Source organism: Candoia aspera, chromosome 3, assembly GCF_035149785.1.
Source record: "Candoia aspera isolate rCanAsp1 chromosome 3, rCanAsp1.hap2, whole genome shotgun sequence".
NCBI classification, from domain to species: Eukaryota; Metazoa; Chordata; class Lepidosauria; order Squamata; family Boidae; genus Candoia; species Candoia aspera.
This window is the reverse complement of record NC_086155.1, coordinates 152,135,653-152,152,816: the sequence shown is the minus strand read 5'-3', so window position 1 is coordinate 152,152,816 and position 17,164 is coordinate 152,135,653. Positions and strand designations below refer to the sequence as shown.

At 37.6% G+C, this 17,164-nt stretch overlaps 1 protein-coding gene across 2 annotated transcripts in view; it reads right to left on the bottom strand.

The window, feature by feature from the left end:
* Positions 1 to 17,164, bottom strand: part of RTTN (rotatin) — a 102,926-nt gene that overhangs the window by 61,455 nt on the left and 24,307 nt on the right. For both annotated transcript variants that reach the window (XM_063299049.1, XM_063299050.1), the window contains exons 13-24: positions 16,445 to 16,557; positions 15,711 to 15,837; positions 14,767 to 14,892; positions 13,734 to 13,850; positions 12,361 to 12,497; positions 11,366 to 11,537; positions 8,881 to 8,980; positions 8,005 to 8,093; positions 6,228 to 6,345; positions 4,114 to 4,210; positions 2,011 to 2,079; positions 566 to 754 (exon numbers count right to left, since the gene is read on the bottom strand). In XM_063299049.1, the coding sequence (XP_063155119.1) occupies positions 566 to 754; positions 2,011 to 2,079; positions 4,114 to 4,210; positions 6,228 to 6,345; positions 8,005 to 8,093; positions 8,881 to 8,980; positions 11,366 to 11,537; positions 12,361 to 12,497; positions 13,734 to 13,850; positions 14,767 to 14,892; positions 15,711 to 15,837; positions 16,445 to 16,557 (1,454 nt within the window). The remainder of the gene's footprint in view (positions 1 to 565; positions 755 to 2,010; positions 2,080 to 4,113; positions 4,211 to 6,227; positions 6,346 to 8,004; positions 8,094 to 8,880; positions 8,981 to 11,365; positions 11,538 to 12,360; positions 12,498 to 13,733; positions 13,851 to 14,766; positions 14,893 to 15,710; positions 15,838 to 16,444; positions 16,558 to 17,164) is intronic.

The following is a 17,164-nucleotide window of genomic DNA, read 5'->3' as shown; positions in this document are numbered from 1 at the left end:
TTAAAGTTTTATCTTTTTGGTTTTGGAACCTTCAAATAGCATTTGTCTTCTTATTCCAAGGGACAGTTAATGAAGAAATCTTTCACTATGGAGTTTTTCATAAGTTTCCAGGATACACAAACAGTACCCCAAACATGTGCCCAATGGAGATTTAAAGCTATCGAAAGTTTAAGGAAAAACTAAGGATAGGAGAGAAATGAACTGCCTGTCTTAGAGGTTGTTAACAATTTGAAGGATGGGTTTCTGGCTGGAAACTTTGTTAGGAATCCCTGACCTCAAGATATTCTTGGACTCCAGTTTCCTTAGTCCCTGTTCATTAATCTTACTGGCTGGAGCTGACAGAATTTGAAGTCCAATCTTAGTTAGAGAGTCAGAGATTCCCAGCTCCATTCCCAAATGGAGTTCAGTGTTTTACGGTAGGTGCCATTTGTTAAAACACAAACATAAAAACTTCCAAGTGTCCTAAAATAAGGACCGAAAGACCCAAAACTAAGTCAATGTTGCTCTTTGTTAAATACAAATTGGAAGAAATCTTAGAGCTCGAACGACAAAATGAATAGCTTACTGTTCAGTTGCTGTCCCATAACTGGTGAGTGCAAATAAATTATCTGCTCCATGGAACCAAGACAAGTTCCAAGCCATTTTTAGCATATCTGACACATGTTTTGAGGCCCAGAGTTCACAAGAAAATGGCAACACCACTGAGTTAGGACTGACAGCATGATGTGCAGAGACTTTGACAGGCAGGTGATACCTTTAAGAATAAAAAGGGAAACATTGAAATAGTGCTGTTTTCTGAGAACTAAATTTGTATTGACCACTATCTAATTACAAATAGTCATGGCTTAAGACTTCTGAAATATTTCTTTACACACTACTCTTAAATGGCACATACAGTGATTTCTTATTCAAGATACTAACATTCCCCACATCTACTTTTCATCATTCAATTCTGTAACATCAGATGAACTTAGACCATAAACTAGAATCCAGTTTAGAAATCAATTTCTTATGCAGAGCCTTAAGTTACATCTAGAACAAACAGCAACACAGTATTCAATCAACAGGAGTATTTTAGTATTTTAGCTTTGCACATTGGTTGAGTACACACATTGAACTAAGGCATGGTTTGTTTTAACTGGGTACACACATAACTCCAACTAAAATAAGTATGGTTTGCAACCTACTATGTCTCAGTTCACATATCACATTAAGCAGCTTGTCTGACTTTCATCAGGATGAATAGACATTCTGCTTTGCAAGTCATGGTTTACAATTAATGGGTGAACTATGTCCCTCTGGATGCTCAAACAACCACGACCTTTGCTGAGAATTCTGCAAGTTGGTGTTTCCATATTTGATTGATGCCAGAATGGGAAACATAGTTACAGAATAACAAAAAGAAGAAACAAAATCTGTCTAAACTTAAAGGTGTAACACTGCTTTGAAAAATGCGTACAGTTCAGTATTCCCAGACTCTGGCGTGGGCTGGTCCATGAAGTCACAAAGAGTCGGAAGCGACTAAATGAATAAACAACAACTAGTGGTGCTGCTGGAAGGAACAACACAAATTGTTATGGGAAAGTCACCATGGACTACACTAAATGGCTTTCATATTTTAACTAGAAGCACAACTGAAGCTTTTGCTTTCACAATTTGTGACAAAATAAAAGAATATAAGAAGCTTCCACTGATAGAAGAAAGTCTACTTGTGGAATAAAGAGAATTTAATCCATTTAGGGTTCTTTAAAAAAAATCCCCTTGGAACTTTACCCATAACACAACAGCACCTGCACAGAAAAACTGTCAGTCACAGATATTCTGGATTAATTAAACTTCTAAACCAGAAGCCACTATAACTAGGAGTAGCTAAGTGTTATTGTGTTTCCATGCCAAGGTCTTTCAAACATCATTAAGGCTCTGTAGCTTTTTGATTTAAAATATTTCATTCACAGTGCAAAAACCAGTATTTCTGCATGGTTAACTCTTAATATGAGTAACAACTCTTACCTCCTTACAACAGCAACAGGCAAGGTAAAGTGGGAAATGTTGGAAGAATCACAGGAAACAGTATCAGCCCTGCATAAACACACAAATACATTCAAACAAAACCAAAAAAAGAAAAGCACACTAGGTGTTAGTGTATGCCTTAAATGTCATAAATTTTAGCTAAGCACTATCATGTCTACATAGTGCGATGCTCAAGATGCAGTGCAGGAAAACTGTAATTTTAGCTTTGTGTCTGTCAGGCTTCACACCAGGGCTCAGCAGTAAATCCAAGCACTTAGCTTTTTTCTTATTCAGGAATTGGCTTAATTTGGCAGAAGACTCTTTGACATGAGTCCTTATGTCAGACAAGAATGAAGCCTGATACACACAGAGCATTTGTCAGCTCCAGTGCAAAGAAGCAAAAGCCTTCATAAAGATATGGGCCCCCAAACTGAAACTCTTGGGTTTTTTTCCCTCCTGCCTTTCTGATTTAACAGCTACTGTATATAGCTAATCTTTAATGGCCTGAGGCAGCTGGTAAACACTAACATAAGGATTCTTTCTAGCCTAGGAACTTCTGGTTTCCATCTCAACAGCTTCACTGCCCACCATTCATTGAAACAGGGTCACCTCCTGCTGCCCCACCCACAGCACCCCTTTCCACAAAATAGCACAAAGCAGAGGGTTTGCGAGCAATGAGCTAGGATGAGCTTCATCTGACAAAATCTTTAATTAATCAAATATATATATTTTTAAAAATGTTTAAATCACTTTTTAAATCTTATATAAAATGTATAGCTGCCCTCTCAAAAACAACTCAGGGTGGTGCATGATTGAAACAACAAAACACACAAAAAAACCAATATTGAAATAGAACATAAAGCAAATTCTGCCAAAGGCAATCTAGCATTTGAAACAATCACCCCAGATGGGTTATCTACAATAAAGTTGCCTAATTTTCAGGTTAGAAAGAGAGCTACAAAAACCAAAACAAATACATTTTAACTAAAAGATTAAAATATTATTCTTTTATAAAGTAAAGATAAAGTAAGTTTGAATATCTGTATTATTGTTCCTTTACTACAATGTTATCAAAAAGTATTTTGCAGTAACACCATTACTGAATATATATATACACACACAGACACACACACGTACGTACATACATACATACATACATCTATATATTACCTTTAACAATAAGGTAGTCCTCACTTAATGACCACAATTGGGACCGGAAGTTCGGTTGTTAAGGAATCCAATCCAATTTTATTATCTTTTTGCAGAGGTTGTTAAGCAAATCACTGAGGTTGTTAAGTGAATCACATAGTCATTAAGCAAACCATGTGGTTGTTAAGCAAATCATGCAGTTCCCTGTTGATTTTGCTTGCTGGAAGCCAGCTGAGAAAATCAAAAATGGCAATCACGTGACCATGGGATGCTGTGACAGTCATAAATGCAAACCAGTTGCCAAGTGCCTGAATTGCAATCACATGATTACAGGGACACTGCAACAGTTGTAAGCAAGAACCAGTAGCAAGTCGGCTTTTTCAGTAGTCTCAACCATCGCCAAACTAAGGGTCGTTAAGCGAGGACTACCTGTACCTTTGCTGTAGGAATTTTTATTACAAAAAAATGTTATTACAGTAATCCATTAGCAATTAACATAGGATGAAAACAACTGGCACCGCTTTCCATTCCTCATTTATTACATTAGCCCATCTTAATTAGTCACCTTGTAGCCAGTTCCACTATTTTGGGAAAAGGTCCTGAAACATTTCCTCTAATGTGAGCAGAAAAGTAAATTTGCATTATCTTTCAAGCAATGATGGGCTTTTGATTATTCAAAGATGTCAGGAGGTCACCATTGCTGCTTGTAAGTTTGCATCTATATAATTTTAAATAGTGCTATAATGAAAGGCAAGAAAATGATCCACCACTGTTTTATACTCTGCTGTCTGATAAATAGACGAGAGAGAAAGAGAAAGAATACGCACAGGATAAGCAAAGCACAAGTCTAAGTGCTGCCTATAATTTACGTATAACACAGCTGGCACTAAGAAGGACAGTTTGCTTGGAAGAGTAATGAAGTAGCACAGAACCTATCACTGTAGATTACCCTACCACATCTCTTTCCTTGCTGCTTCATCGAAAAGTAGTAGACAAAGTAACATTGCTGTTTCACTCGTAATAGCACCATAATCTTGGAATATCAAGGCAACTGAAACAGAACAGACACATTTAAGTTGTTTTTCTAATCAGCATAAAAGCCTTCAAGGCTCTAAATACCAAATTTCAGAAGAACAACAAAGTTTAGGATTTGTTCTTAAATTGTGATCTATCAACAAGATATATGAGAAATATTAATTTTGCTCCTAAAACGGCAGGCTATAAAATGCAAACATAACCAGCTTTTTGGAAATAAAATACTTGCAAAAGTATCACTCCTCAGACTGTTCCACATTTAATTGCTTAATTCAAAGGTATAAAAACAAATAATCAGGTAGCTCATGATATTAAGGGTTTATAGCTAGATGTATTGGGGGTCATAAAAATCAGAATCAGATGAAACTAGAATTAATTAATTTTTGGAACAAGAATCAGTTTCAAAAATTAAGTAGAATTGAGAAAGTGATTGTGAGGTATACAAAATAATTTCTGAAAACAGGGAAGCTACAAGTCTAAATACACTAAAATGGAGAAAATCCCATTAAACACAGTACAGGTAGGCCTTGCTTAACAACCATTCGTTCAGCGACTGTTCAAAGTTACAATGGCACTGAACAAGTTACAACTGGTCCTCGAAGTTATAGCCGTTGCAGCATCCTTGTGGTCACCCTTGTGGTGATCAAAATTCGGGCACTTGGCAGCCTGTCTACATTTATGACTGCAGTGTGTGCTTCAATTCACCCTGCCCACCTATCTCCCCCCATCTGTGCCCTTTTGGCTGCCCTGCACTCTGCTGCTGCCTACCCCTGCTGCCCCCTGCTGACCTTCACCGTCTTCTTCCTCCCACTGCTGATGAGGTGTGTCCAGCCGAGGCAGCTGCTGGCCCTTCAAGAGGCCACGCGGAGAATTTGGGGAGGCTACACGTGACCTCGTGAAGGGCCAACAGCTGCCTCAGTCGGGCACACCTCATTAGCAGTGGGAGGAAGAAGACAGTGAAGGTCAGCTGGGGTGGCGGTGGACAGGGCAGCCAAAAGGGCAGAGATGGAGGGGAGACAAGCAGGTGGGGGGAGTTGAAACAGAGGCGAGCAAGGCAGGGCAGAAGAAGTGTGAGGTCCTTGCCTAATGACGGCGCAGTCCTGGCCTAACAACTGCAACCAGGACTATTGGAACTGCCGTCACTAAGCAGTGCAGTCACGTGATGTTTCACCTAATGGTCCCTTTGCTTAATAATGGAAATACCGGTTCCAATTAGGGTCATTAAGCAAGGACTACCTGTATAGCTTATTTCTAAATAAATGTACAGAAGATCATGCCTGTATTTAAATGAACTTTTAAATACAGGAAACATTTTTCAACTATGAGTTACTTTCACCATTCACTTTCTTCTAAAATTAAATAATTTTAATGTAACACCCAATAATATGAGTTATGTAAGAATGAAATTAGATTTGTCAGCAGAAACTGCAACTATCTGTTACGTAATGTTTTTATATATGTCCAAAATTAATAAAATTAAGGGAATCTTTCTTAAAACATTGGTTCAGTTTAGTAAAATTAAGACTTTTGGATGCAATTGTTCATAGTTCTCTTTTAAAAACCTTTAGAAAGGATGAAATGCTTTCAACTATTTATGTCAGAAAAGACTGTTACATCCTCATAAGACACTAAGTTTGCATGTGGAAGATTCCCAGACACTGGAAAACTAGCAGTCAAAATTTACAGAATTAGATGGGCTAATGAATTAATTTTTATATTATATTGCATATGATATTACACACGCATACACCAACACATACATATACACATACTGTAGCATATTGCAATAGTTGAAAAATATCTACATAATCAGGTTCTACCAATAAAAGTGAAGCTTTGAAGTATACTCTTTAACATGGCTGTCTCAATCATAAGTCTCTCTGAAGCAGCACTGCAATGCTGCACATTTATACAAAAGCTTATTTCTGTTTTCCTTTTGATCCCCCTAAAAAAATCTTACTGGTGTAGGATCTGTTTTCCCAAGAGTCCAAGAATGCTTTCTACACACTTTTAATATGCTTTTTTGACGTTACCTCTAAATAACACAAGCAAGACAGAAGGCTGGTAAGCTAATGACAGTCGTTTGACCGGATCAGCAGAAAGAAGTTTCCGCAAAAGTGCAAGACATGGCAACATCATACAGTCCATGATCTATCAAAAGAAAAAAAAATAATTTGTTAACTAAAATGGGTAGTAGCAACACACTGAATAAACATTCTGGAACTTCTCTGAAGTCAACACTCCTTGGAAGTTTGAAGAACTTCAAAAGTCTTTCTAGCTCACTTGTCTTTTGGTTTAATACCTCAATTATTAATACCTCAATCCATTATTCCCAAATCTAGAGAAACTTATAATAAAAAAACTCATTTTAATATTTAGTTGCAAAGGCATAAAGGCAATGGAATAATTTGTGACACATTTTAAAGCAAGGTATTTTGTTTTCTTTTGCAGCACAGATCATCTAATATAGATGAAAACTTGCAAGAACTTTTAATGTTTTATACCAGCAAACTCAGAGACAGATAAACAGATAGATGGATATAAATTATATTAACCATAGTGCTTTCGATTAATATTTTAAACAAACCCCTCATACATTTATTTAAAAAATTAATTACTACTGGTAAAATTGTATTATAATCATGAAACTGAATAAACCATCCTTAGATATACAAGTAATATTGTTCCAAAATCTCTAAAAAAAAGTATCAGTTGGGCTTCGCTGGTTTTGGCATCATTTAAATCATGATGAAAAAGCTAAGCAGATTATTCAATATTTAATAATTGATGGGACTCACTTGGCTATTCTTTCAGTCCATGAGCAACCACCAAGTTAACCTCATCTGGAAGAGACTCCATGTAGCAAATCTGCTGGCTGTCTCTTGCAGTCCCTGAGCAACACCACTGAGTTGAGAGTCATGATGAAGGAGCTTCCACATGGATTTACCTAGCCCCTGCACCATCTTAACTGCAGTAGGATTCCTCTCATGGCTCCCACTTTCCCTCAACCCACTGCCATGGCCTACCTACCTTCCACACATGGTTACTGATGATACTGCTGTGTACCAGTCCCTGATCTAGCTAGCTCAAGCAGAATGTTTTATCTTTGAGGCCACTTGCACTCATAGTGCACACTCACATGTAGCCCTGAGGTGATGCTTTGGCCAGCAGCAGACCATACAAAGCAGACAAAAGAAAAACGTCTATTTTCCCAATTCTCATTTCTTTACTTCACTGCCTGGAAGGTAAGCTGCAGTTTTTTGTAAAGCTTCCTATGAGGAAACTAGACTTCATATACAGTATGTGGTCTTCAAAAGATAAAATGGTGGAATGCTAGCAATTTTTTTTTAACGCACCATAAGCAATTCCTAAATAAGGTAACAGCCTGGAATGGCCTTATTTAGCCATTTATGATCGTTAGTTTTTAAGCTTGGGAATCAGCTAAATAAGAGACTACTGTGCTTCCTAATCAAATGGAAAGAGGAGAGAGGAGAGGAAGCACATGAGTTTGGGGTTCCATATGAGCTCCTTTCTTCTTCTGTATAAACTTGCTTATCATTTAAATGGCAAGTTTCTGGATCAGGATTTATTTAGTTTTTACTAGAAGCAGAGAAGTGATACTAGAGTCAAAGAATTAGACACCAAAGTTTCCTTTCACTGCACTCCACATGCTTAGTCACCACATTGATTTAAAACTCATCATGTTCCAAGTAGCAAATATTTAATTCTCATCCAAACTAGTTTGACTGAACATACAACTGTTGGAGCCCTGGGAAGGTTCTGCTGAAAGAAAAGCTGGTTTAGATTTACCTTGCCATCCTGAGAAACACACCTAGTAAGGTAAAAAAGAATTTTGTCTATCGCACCCATATTTTTGATAACGGCATGCATTTTAGAATCTGAAAGAAAAAAATAAAATATTAACTTTCCACATACACACTTTCCAACAATATATAACAGTGGATTCAGAACTGCTTTATCTTCAAAACTAGGTACAGTCAAGTTAATATGTCTCCTTCCTGCAATCATTAAACTAGATCTAAATGGTGAATCACAAGTTGTGGCTTGTTGCCAATTTGAGTTCTCTGCAAGATTCCAGATATTCCCATCTCATCTCCTGTCACTCTAGCTTTCTGATTAACACCCCACTCTCCTGCCAACAATATAGCACTGAAAGTACTGAGCATAGGCAATCTTTGGTCCATTTTGAGGTAAGGAGGAGACAGTGGGAATTACTTGGGTAGAATTTCTCTAGTATTTTGGCACTTTTGCTAACTCTGACTACCTTCTGGATTTGAAGATGAGCTTGAATGGGGTTCTTTTGAACCAGCTTTTGGAGAATTGAAAGAAGTACTAGAAATATATGTGGAACCTGCCACAAAATGTTGCAAAGTGAAGTGCTTCTATTCATCTTTCTAGCCAGCAAGCCAATCCCATTCTCATAATACTCCATCTTTGTTCTTTTGTTTTTTTTAGGGAAAGTGGATTAGGCAGTCATGCTATTGGTATATAAGCAGCAAGCACATACACAATGCATAAAAAGTGGCTAAGGAAAGGTGATTCAGATTTTATTATAAGACAACAATAATTGCACGTATTACCCATTTTAAAACACTATGTCAAGATTTTCCCTACACTGGAACAATTCTGCGTCTTAATGGTAAATTGTATTTTGAAGTACTTTACCTTGCATGATTATGACTAATTGCTCAGCTGCTGACTTCCTCAAACTCAGATCAATGGTGTCCGATACAAAGATATTGTACAATTTTTCAACTGTCTCAGCCTGAAAATAAAACAAATATATCCTCTTATTTATCTGTTCATGTATTTTCCCATATTATCCCTTACAGGAAGAAGAGCATCTCAAGTCCAATGTCACCAAGAAGGAACAGCAATATACATAGCACCACCTTGGGCTTCAATTTTCTCTCACAGTAAATCAGAACAAACAATTGAATACTCACAAGTTCAAGCTAGAATATTTTTTCCTCTAGGTGTAAGCCTCAAACATTCATTTTTGAGGCTGATATCTCACAAACTGATATGTTTGTGCTACTTTATAATCTTCCCAAATGCATTTTCAGGAGCTTATAGAGAATTGGGGACCTTTTAGAAGTTCCTCTTCTATTACTGTATAATCTCTAACAGAATATGAGATAATAGGTTATCCTAATTTCTCCAAACAACTCCAGATTCTCCCTCTCTTCTCAGCCAACCCTCTCTCCCTTCCTGCCATTGTTCTCCTTGGCTCTTCTGACTTCCTTCTCTTTCTTGCTATCCTCCTCCAGTGTCCCTGTCTAAGCTCTTTTCCTGCATCCTGTTGTCTTTCTTACCCTCCTGTTCCAGATCTTCCTCTTTTTCCCTACATCATCCTCTTCTATTTTTATGGCTCTATTCTTTCCACAGCTTCTACGCCTTTTCTCTTATTTCCTCCTCCTTTGCCATCTGTTGTCTCTATCCTCACCCTCTTTCAACTCCTCCTGGCTGCATAGGAACCACAGATAAAATAACAGGCCATGTTGGTTTCTTTAGCTAACTTCCTGAGCAGCCCACAGGCACCTGGCAAGTAGAAGAAACATCACCCATAAGTAATAAAGCCAGCAGACAAAAGGTTGCTTCATATCTCGGTAAAGTAAAAGATTGTCAAACTTTAGATAGGAAATTCTAAGCCAGTGTCATCTACTCTGTTACTTTTCATATTTCAATAGTCTTAAAAACCTATTTATTTTGTCTCTCAAGATGACATATATAATTGAGAGGATGTGGAGTGCACCCACTCTGCCCGAATGGACCAGGGAGGCAGAAATTATTGGCAATAGACCAGATAAGCAGGCCCCATGCCATGAAGGGCTTTATAAGTAACAATCAGCACCTTGAATTGCACCCTGAAGCCAACAGGCAGCCAATGCAGCTCGCATAATAGCAATGACACACGGGCATAATGAGAAGTGCCCCTTACTGCTTATGGCACTGTAATTTGAACCAGATGTAGTTTCCAGATGGTCTTCAAGGGTATCCTCATGTTCAGTGCATTGCAATACTCCAGTCATGAGGTGACCAGGTCATGAGTGACCATCTGAAGGGCCTCCTGGATGAGGAAAGGACACAACTGGTGCAAAGAAGAATCTGTGCAAAGCCCCCCCCCCCCCCGGCCACAGCTGCCACCTGCTCATTGAGTAGTAGCTGTGACTCTAGGCGGATCCCGAAGTTGCATACCAGTCTCAAATGGGGAAGTGAAACCCCACCCAAGACTAATAGTGGAAATGTCCCTTACCTAGGAGGCCCAAACAGCCACTCAGTCTTGTCCGGATTGAGCCAAAGTCTGTTTTTCCCCATCCAGATCAAAACAGCCACCAGATACTGGGTCAGTACATTGACAGTTTTACCTGCCCACCGGGGGTTAAGATATAGAGCTGGGCATCATCAGCATACTGGACCCCAAACTGACAGATGTCCTCACCTCACCAAAGCCACCAAGAGATTGAGGAGCACAAGGATTGACACACCACAAGGATTGACCCTGTTTAACTTTTTGAAAAAGGGCATGTGCATTTCTTTGTTTATTCAGCTCTTCCAAGCAGGGAGAACCAATCAGATAACAACAACAAACCACACAATAATAATGTGATACACAATATCAGCATACAGACATTTAGAACAGCGAGAGTTATAAGTAATTGTATATGGTAAGGAAAAAGCAAATCATATTCACCCAAGAAAATGGAAAGTGAAATGCCACCAACAGAGTAATCCAGGAGCAGTCTTGGCTACCAAAGATTAGCTTTTACATAAGATAATCTTATTTTCAACTATTTCCAAATTTCAGTAGTTAAACTTCAGAATTAATTTATTGGACTTTTTACAAAGCTAGATCAGCATCAAAAATGAAGTTGTCCACTCCCTGACCAGGAAAGGATTTGAAAACGGTTTGCTATGACTGAGGACAACTTGCTGAATCACACTGGACCTCATGTACCAAACTTTTACTTTTTCTTTATTAGAGTTTCTTTAAAGACATATCATGAATTATTATTTCTTACTGAGAAAATAGCATCACCCAGTTTTTAAAAATGGGCAATTAATTCTTCAGCAGTATCATCTGCACTGCATTTCCTTGCTTAGAGGACCTCTCCAGTTATGAATCCTGTGAAAAGCCTTCTCTGTTCACCTTAAAAACAGATTCTCTTGTGTCATCCAGCTTGAGTCCAAAAGGCTTTTCCACAATCAGGATGTTAGAGATACTTGAAAGGATGCTGCCATGCAACAGTGGACGCTTCAGATGGGTCTCTTCTTCTTCTATAAGGTGAAACATCAGCTGTTTGAATGCCACAGAACGAACTCTGGGGAAACAAAGCATTTCCTTAGAGGATTTCCAGACCTTTACTGAATATATACAGTATATGTACAAAAATCTAAATCTCATACCAAACGTTTTTGGATCAGTCTGATTTTACTTGCTTAGTTTCTCCAGCATCTTATGAGCACAGCCAAATTCTTCCTGTTAAAGGCCATGTTGGCTGAATTAAAACAGTTCAAATGTTTGCATCACATGAGACAGAACTGGCTGCCAATTAATAATTTTACCCTTCCAAAACAGTCTACAAAATCATGTAGGCCAGCCATCAACTCAATGTTGATGTAAAAAATGCAGTAGACGAGATTTCAATTCCATTGTTTTACAAGTTGATTTGCCTGTCACTTTAAAGATACATTAATTTCTGTGCTCCAGTTTCCATAGTAAAACAAACACTTAATCTTCTTTTCACTGCTTCTTCAATCCAGTCAGTCATAATCTATTTCTACACACCCTCTGCTTTTCCAAATTAATGTCTTTCAGACTTTTTACAACCTTCTAAGGATTGGCATAATTTCCAGCACCTCAAGGATGTGCTACTTCATTCTAAAATGATTTATCTAAGCAGAAGGTTGTCATTTGGCTGTGTGCCATTTTCTATCTTTTTGCAAATTGGCTAAACTGACATGCAGTTGTAAAAGTTGTTTCACCTGCAACTGTATTTGAGGGATATAACTGGTACATCCTGATCTGCAGTTTCCAGTCAAAAGTAAAATTAGCTTACTGTATCTTCAAAACTATACTCCATGCAGGCTAGGGTACAGATAATAAGCCTTCTCTCATACAAATGTTGTACCTAGTTTACTCACAGTGGGTTTTTTGAGAAGAGAAGACGGAGAGAAGCTCTTAGCCTAGTAGTTCTTGGCAGAATCCCTTCATTTTCAGTAGTTGTTTCACTCAGTGTGAGAATACAGTTACCTAGAGGGTCTTCTGTGTTTGCATAACCCTAAGTAAATACAAGTTAACACAGGCAGATAATTACCGTAAGTAAGTATCATGCTCCAAAAGAGACATTATTGCTTTATTACCAAGAAAACTCTCTCAGTAACCGGCAACAGGAAGTTAATAGACCAATTGATAGGCAATTGCCATTTGTTTTGCAAACATTCATGTTTGTTGGAGAAGTTCCAAGTTCAGGGGACAGCTTCTGGGGGACTGTGGTTCAATTTCCTCAGTAATTTTGCTTGTCATGTTGTGCTGGCATCACCGCTACCCACCAGAAATACAGTACAAAGTTTCCAGCACAATCTATAATGAGGGCCCTTTATGTGAGGTCCAGGGTCATTAACGTTCCGTTTGTGTGCTTACTAGACTTCCGGTTCCATGTGAATTCCAACATTTTCTTTAAAAAGTAATTGGGATTTTTAAATATTTTAATTAAAACAGTGATATGCCTCCTGTATCATTTTTACTTCCAAGAAATAAAATGGGGACGTGCATCTCAGGACTTTCTTTGGAAATATACCAACCTGCTCAGAAAAAGGATAATGGTAAGTAAAAGAAGCCTTAATGGGGTCAGCGGCAAGACTAGAGGTGTGAGTAAATCAGTGCTATGTATCTGATTGTGTATGCCATAGTAGCCATTTTGACATAGACAAGTTGTCTCCCACCAATATCCATGTTGTTAGAACAAACAAAAAAACCCCAACCTATTCTCAACATTCCAAAACTTTTCACCAAAAAAAAGATGAAGAATGCTGTTCTATGGATTGGCAGGAACATCCTGGCAACTGAAACAAGCACAATACAACTACTCTCATGATAAGATGATTTTGGAATTTTATTTGAAAAAAAATAGGCAATATTATAAGAAGTTTCCTGATTGATTGATTGATTGATTGATTATATTAAATGGATCCATATGTCCCACAAGCAATTTCTGCAGGTAACCCTCAAGTTACGATCAGTAAGAATTCAGGATACTTCTGAATAGTACAAATCTCTCCAGAAAACGGTCACATCACCAATTCCAAGATGATACTTCCTATTCAAAAAGTCTGATGCTACTTACCTATTCAGCTTTAGTTACAAGCATTCAAACAACAACTGTAGTGGCAACTCCTCTATTTCTGGTTGCCATGTTTACATATTTTTCCCTATTGTGTAAAGTCAGTGCAGCCTTTTTTAGCAAAGCAATTAAGCTTACCTGAAGATAAACTACTTTTCAAGATGATGAGATTACCTGAAGAATTGGAATAACAGGATAGAGGGTTTCAATAAACTTGTTCCAGGTCTCTGCTGCCATCATCAATCGGCCTTGAAGAAGATACGTCAGTATAAATGTGGCAGCTGAGCATACCTGTTTTAATGAGAGAAGATACAATAGTGCAATAAAGAGTGTTCAAACCAATCTGTTGGTGTCAGAAATGGAAATTAGGCGGTGCCTTGGGACATTGCACCAAATAGCTTATGTGTTTGTTTGTTTTCTTTAAAAAAAAAAAACAAGGACAGTGATCAAGTACTATCAAGAATCTACCACCTATTAGCAACGAACAGTCTTCAAGCAGAGACTGTGATTCAGCTCAAGAAATACTCGCAATAAAGCCCTGATGAGGACTTTGAAAAAGCAGTGTTCCTGTCTAAGCATTTAGGAAATCTTCAGAACTCAGGGTTAGCTTTGCTTACTACCCACAGAAAAGGCTGAGTACATTAGAGAGGCAAATCTTAAGACACTAGCTGAACTTGAATCATAGGGCAAATGCAGAATGTGTCCGTGGACGTTTGGGAGGGAGAAGGAGAAAGAGAAAGAGAGAGAGAGAGAGAGAGAAATATTAGGTAAACAAATGACAAATAATTATATAAAAATCACAAGGAATGTAATTCCATATTCTTTTCTTTTTTCTTTTTTGCTACTGTCAAACTACCTTGTTCCCTATACAGCTGTACTGTCTGAAAGAATAATGGCACACAAATAGGCCTGAATCTGAATGTTGATGGGAAATCTTCAAAGTGCCAGAAATAATTGTTAGCCCCAGGAATTCTCTATAGACTCCCTCCCGCACCTCTCCCCCAATGCAGTAACTACCTAATATAGAGAAAATGAGAGCAGCAGGGCAAGGCTGCAGGTTTATGATCTATTTATAGCCAGTTGTAAGATAACAATTGATTTAAAAGCTAAATATTTGGATTTTGGAAAGGTACCAAGCTTTTGATCTATTAATTTCTTCTAATTTACAGATCATCTCACAGATGATATCATGTACAAAATATTGTACCTCACGGTGGGAGTCCTGAAGACCAAAAGTGCAGATTTCATAAAGAACTTTGGGATGAAGCAGAAAATGTACACCATAGCTGACTGAAGAAATAGGCTTTACAGCATGATGAATGCCTAAACATTCCTAAAACAAAGGTGAAAGATGATTAAATATCCTGGCAACATGAACATATTTTCAAGTCTACTGAATTAAATGGTATAAGATAAAGTCTCCACAAACAGACTCGGTTTATTTATTTCCACAAAACAAAAACAAAAAACAAAAAAAAACCGCAGGCTTTTCCTGCTCACAACTGGGAGCAAGGCTGCTGGTTTCCTATTGCTAATACATCCTGTCATCCTGCTCAAAATTGCTAGTTTTTCACAGCAAGAAACCAGTGATCTGCAGGCAGAATAACTGGGAATAAAGAAAATCTTCCTGCTTGGTCCTTCCTGCCAACCTTCTTTAAGGTTGCTGGGAGAGAATAAGATGAAAACAGTGAGAACATGAGGGAATACCCTCAGCCTGTCAATTGGTGAAGGCAAAAAGGACTGTCAACCACAGACAGACAGAATTAATTTATTTCCACAAGGTAATGATACCATTAAATTGAAGCACTACAGGTTGGACTGTCATTTACATGCTGCAAATGAGCAGTCTTTTATAGACATTGGGAAGAATCATAATAAATTATGATATTATAATATGGTCCATATTATAATAAATTATAATATAAAAATTATGCAGTCAGATATCCCTTCCTCTCTGAAACTCAGCAAAATTAGTAAGAACTCAGAATTAATTCACATCAGGCAATCTCAACTTTACATAGCGAAAGACTGAGTTTTTCAGCCTAACTAAATTCCTGTGAGATTATTAAATGGAAAAAGGGCAATTTAGACATAATAGGGGGAAAAAAGAGATTTCTTCTGAAGAAATCACAGGCCTTGTTAAATGCTAACCTTAACAACTTCAAGGCAGCAGTGATAGGCTTCTGTTCTAATATTTGGCACAGGATGCGACAACAGATGGAGAAGCACCTTCTGACTCCCCGCCTGCAGCAGTGGACCAGCTTGAGCAGGCTTCCAGCTACAACCAGAAAAACAGAGGATAACAGAAATTGCTTCAAGACTTAGGTAGCATATTCTCCCTACCTAAGACATACAGAGGATAATTACTCAATTATTTACTCATTGTCATTCCTGAGTAGATTGGTAAGAAGACGAAACTTGGCAAGCTAAAAGACTTGAGTAATTTTACCAGTAAAACTGACCTTGTAGTCTTTATTCTGAAGAAAAATGAATGAAGTTTTATTGTAACGCTCTTTCCTATTTCTGACACATTTGTGGGTGTCACCATTGTCAAGATAGTGAGGTTTGGGGCAGGAGTCATTGTTGCCCTTAAATTGGTTTGTAAATCATTAGGTATATCTATATTTTGGTTAGACAGATGTGTGTGTGTAGGACTATATAAAAAAGTCATCTATAGTACACACAGCTACAACATGTTGCGACATAAATGGCACCAAATTGTGCAAATTCCCTACCCCCTTGTCAGGATGATATTCTTAAATTTATCCAATATGCTTATTCAGTTGAAAGAACAACTTAAATGGATTATATATTTAATAGCTCAAGATTTCATCTTAAAATCCTACCATGAGATTTTCTTACGGCATGCAAATTGCCAAACTTACATATCTGAGCAAATGTTGATGAATTCCTTAAGTAGAACAAAATACTGGTGATACGGAAGACTTTTTATGGCTTGTTCTGCCAGTTCAAGTAAATCAAGAAGACTTTTTTCTCCCTTTTAAAAAAGTGAAGTATATCATTTAATTTTAAAGAATAGGAAGATGAATTAATGATCTAAGAATCAACTTAGGCTCATATGGAAGATCAATAAACATAATTTGATAATAATGATGAATGTAACAAGAAACAGCAACTCTCAAAACTTCCATAGAGAAAGAGAGGAACCAGCTTATCAGCAGAGTTACCAACAACCATACCAAATTACTAAATATTGAAACAAATCTTACTGAATAAACTAAATAGGGATGGAACACACAGACAAGTATTTCTTCCCATATACAAACAGATCTGCAGCCTGATTTCACTAATCTGAGAGGAGCAGGGAATAATGAAAGATTTGATCAAGTAGCTTCAAGAAGACTTACCCAAGTAATCCAACAGTAGCAAGCGGATCTATGTCAGCAAAACTAACACTTTTTTTTCAGTTTGCTCACAGTAGCAAGGTTTTGTTTATTTGCTTTGTTTAGTATAGACAGCAAAATCTGGTTTGGGAAACTATTAACTGCAGAATGTCACAATTTATAACTCACCAGAAATTAATATGCTACTGTTACTGTTAATATTGTAGTATTACATTTTTTGGTAAAAACTTTATGAGAACA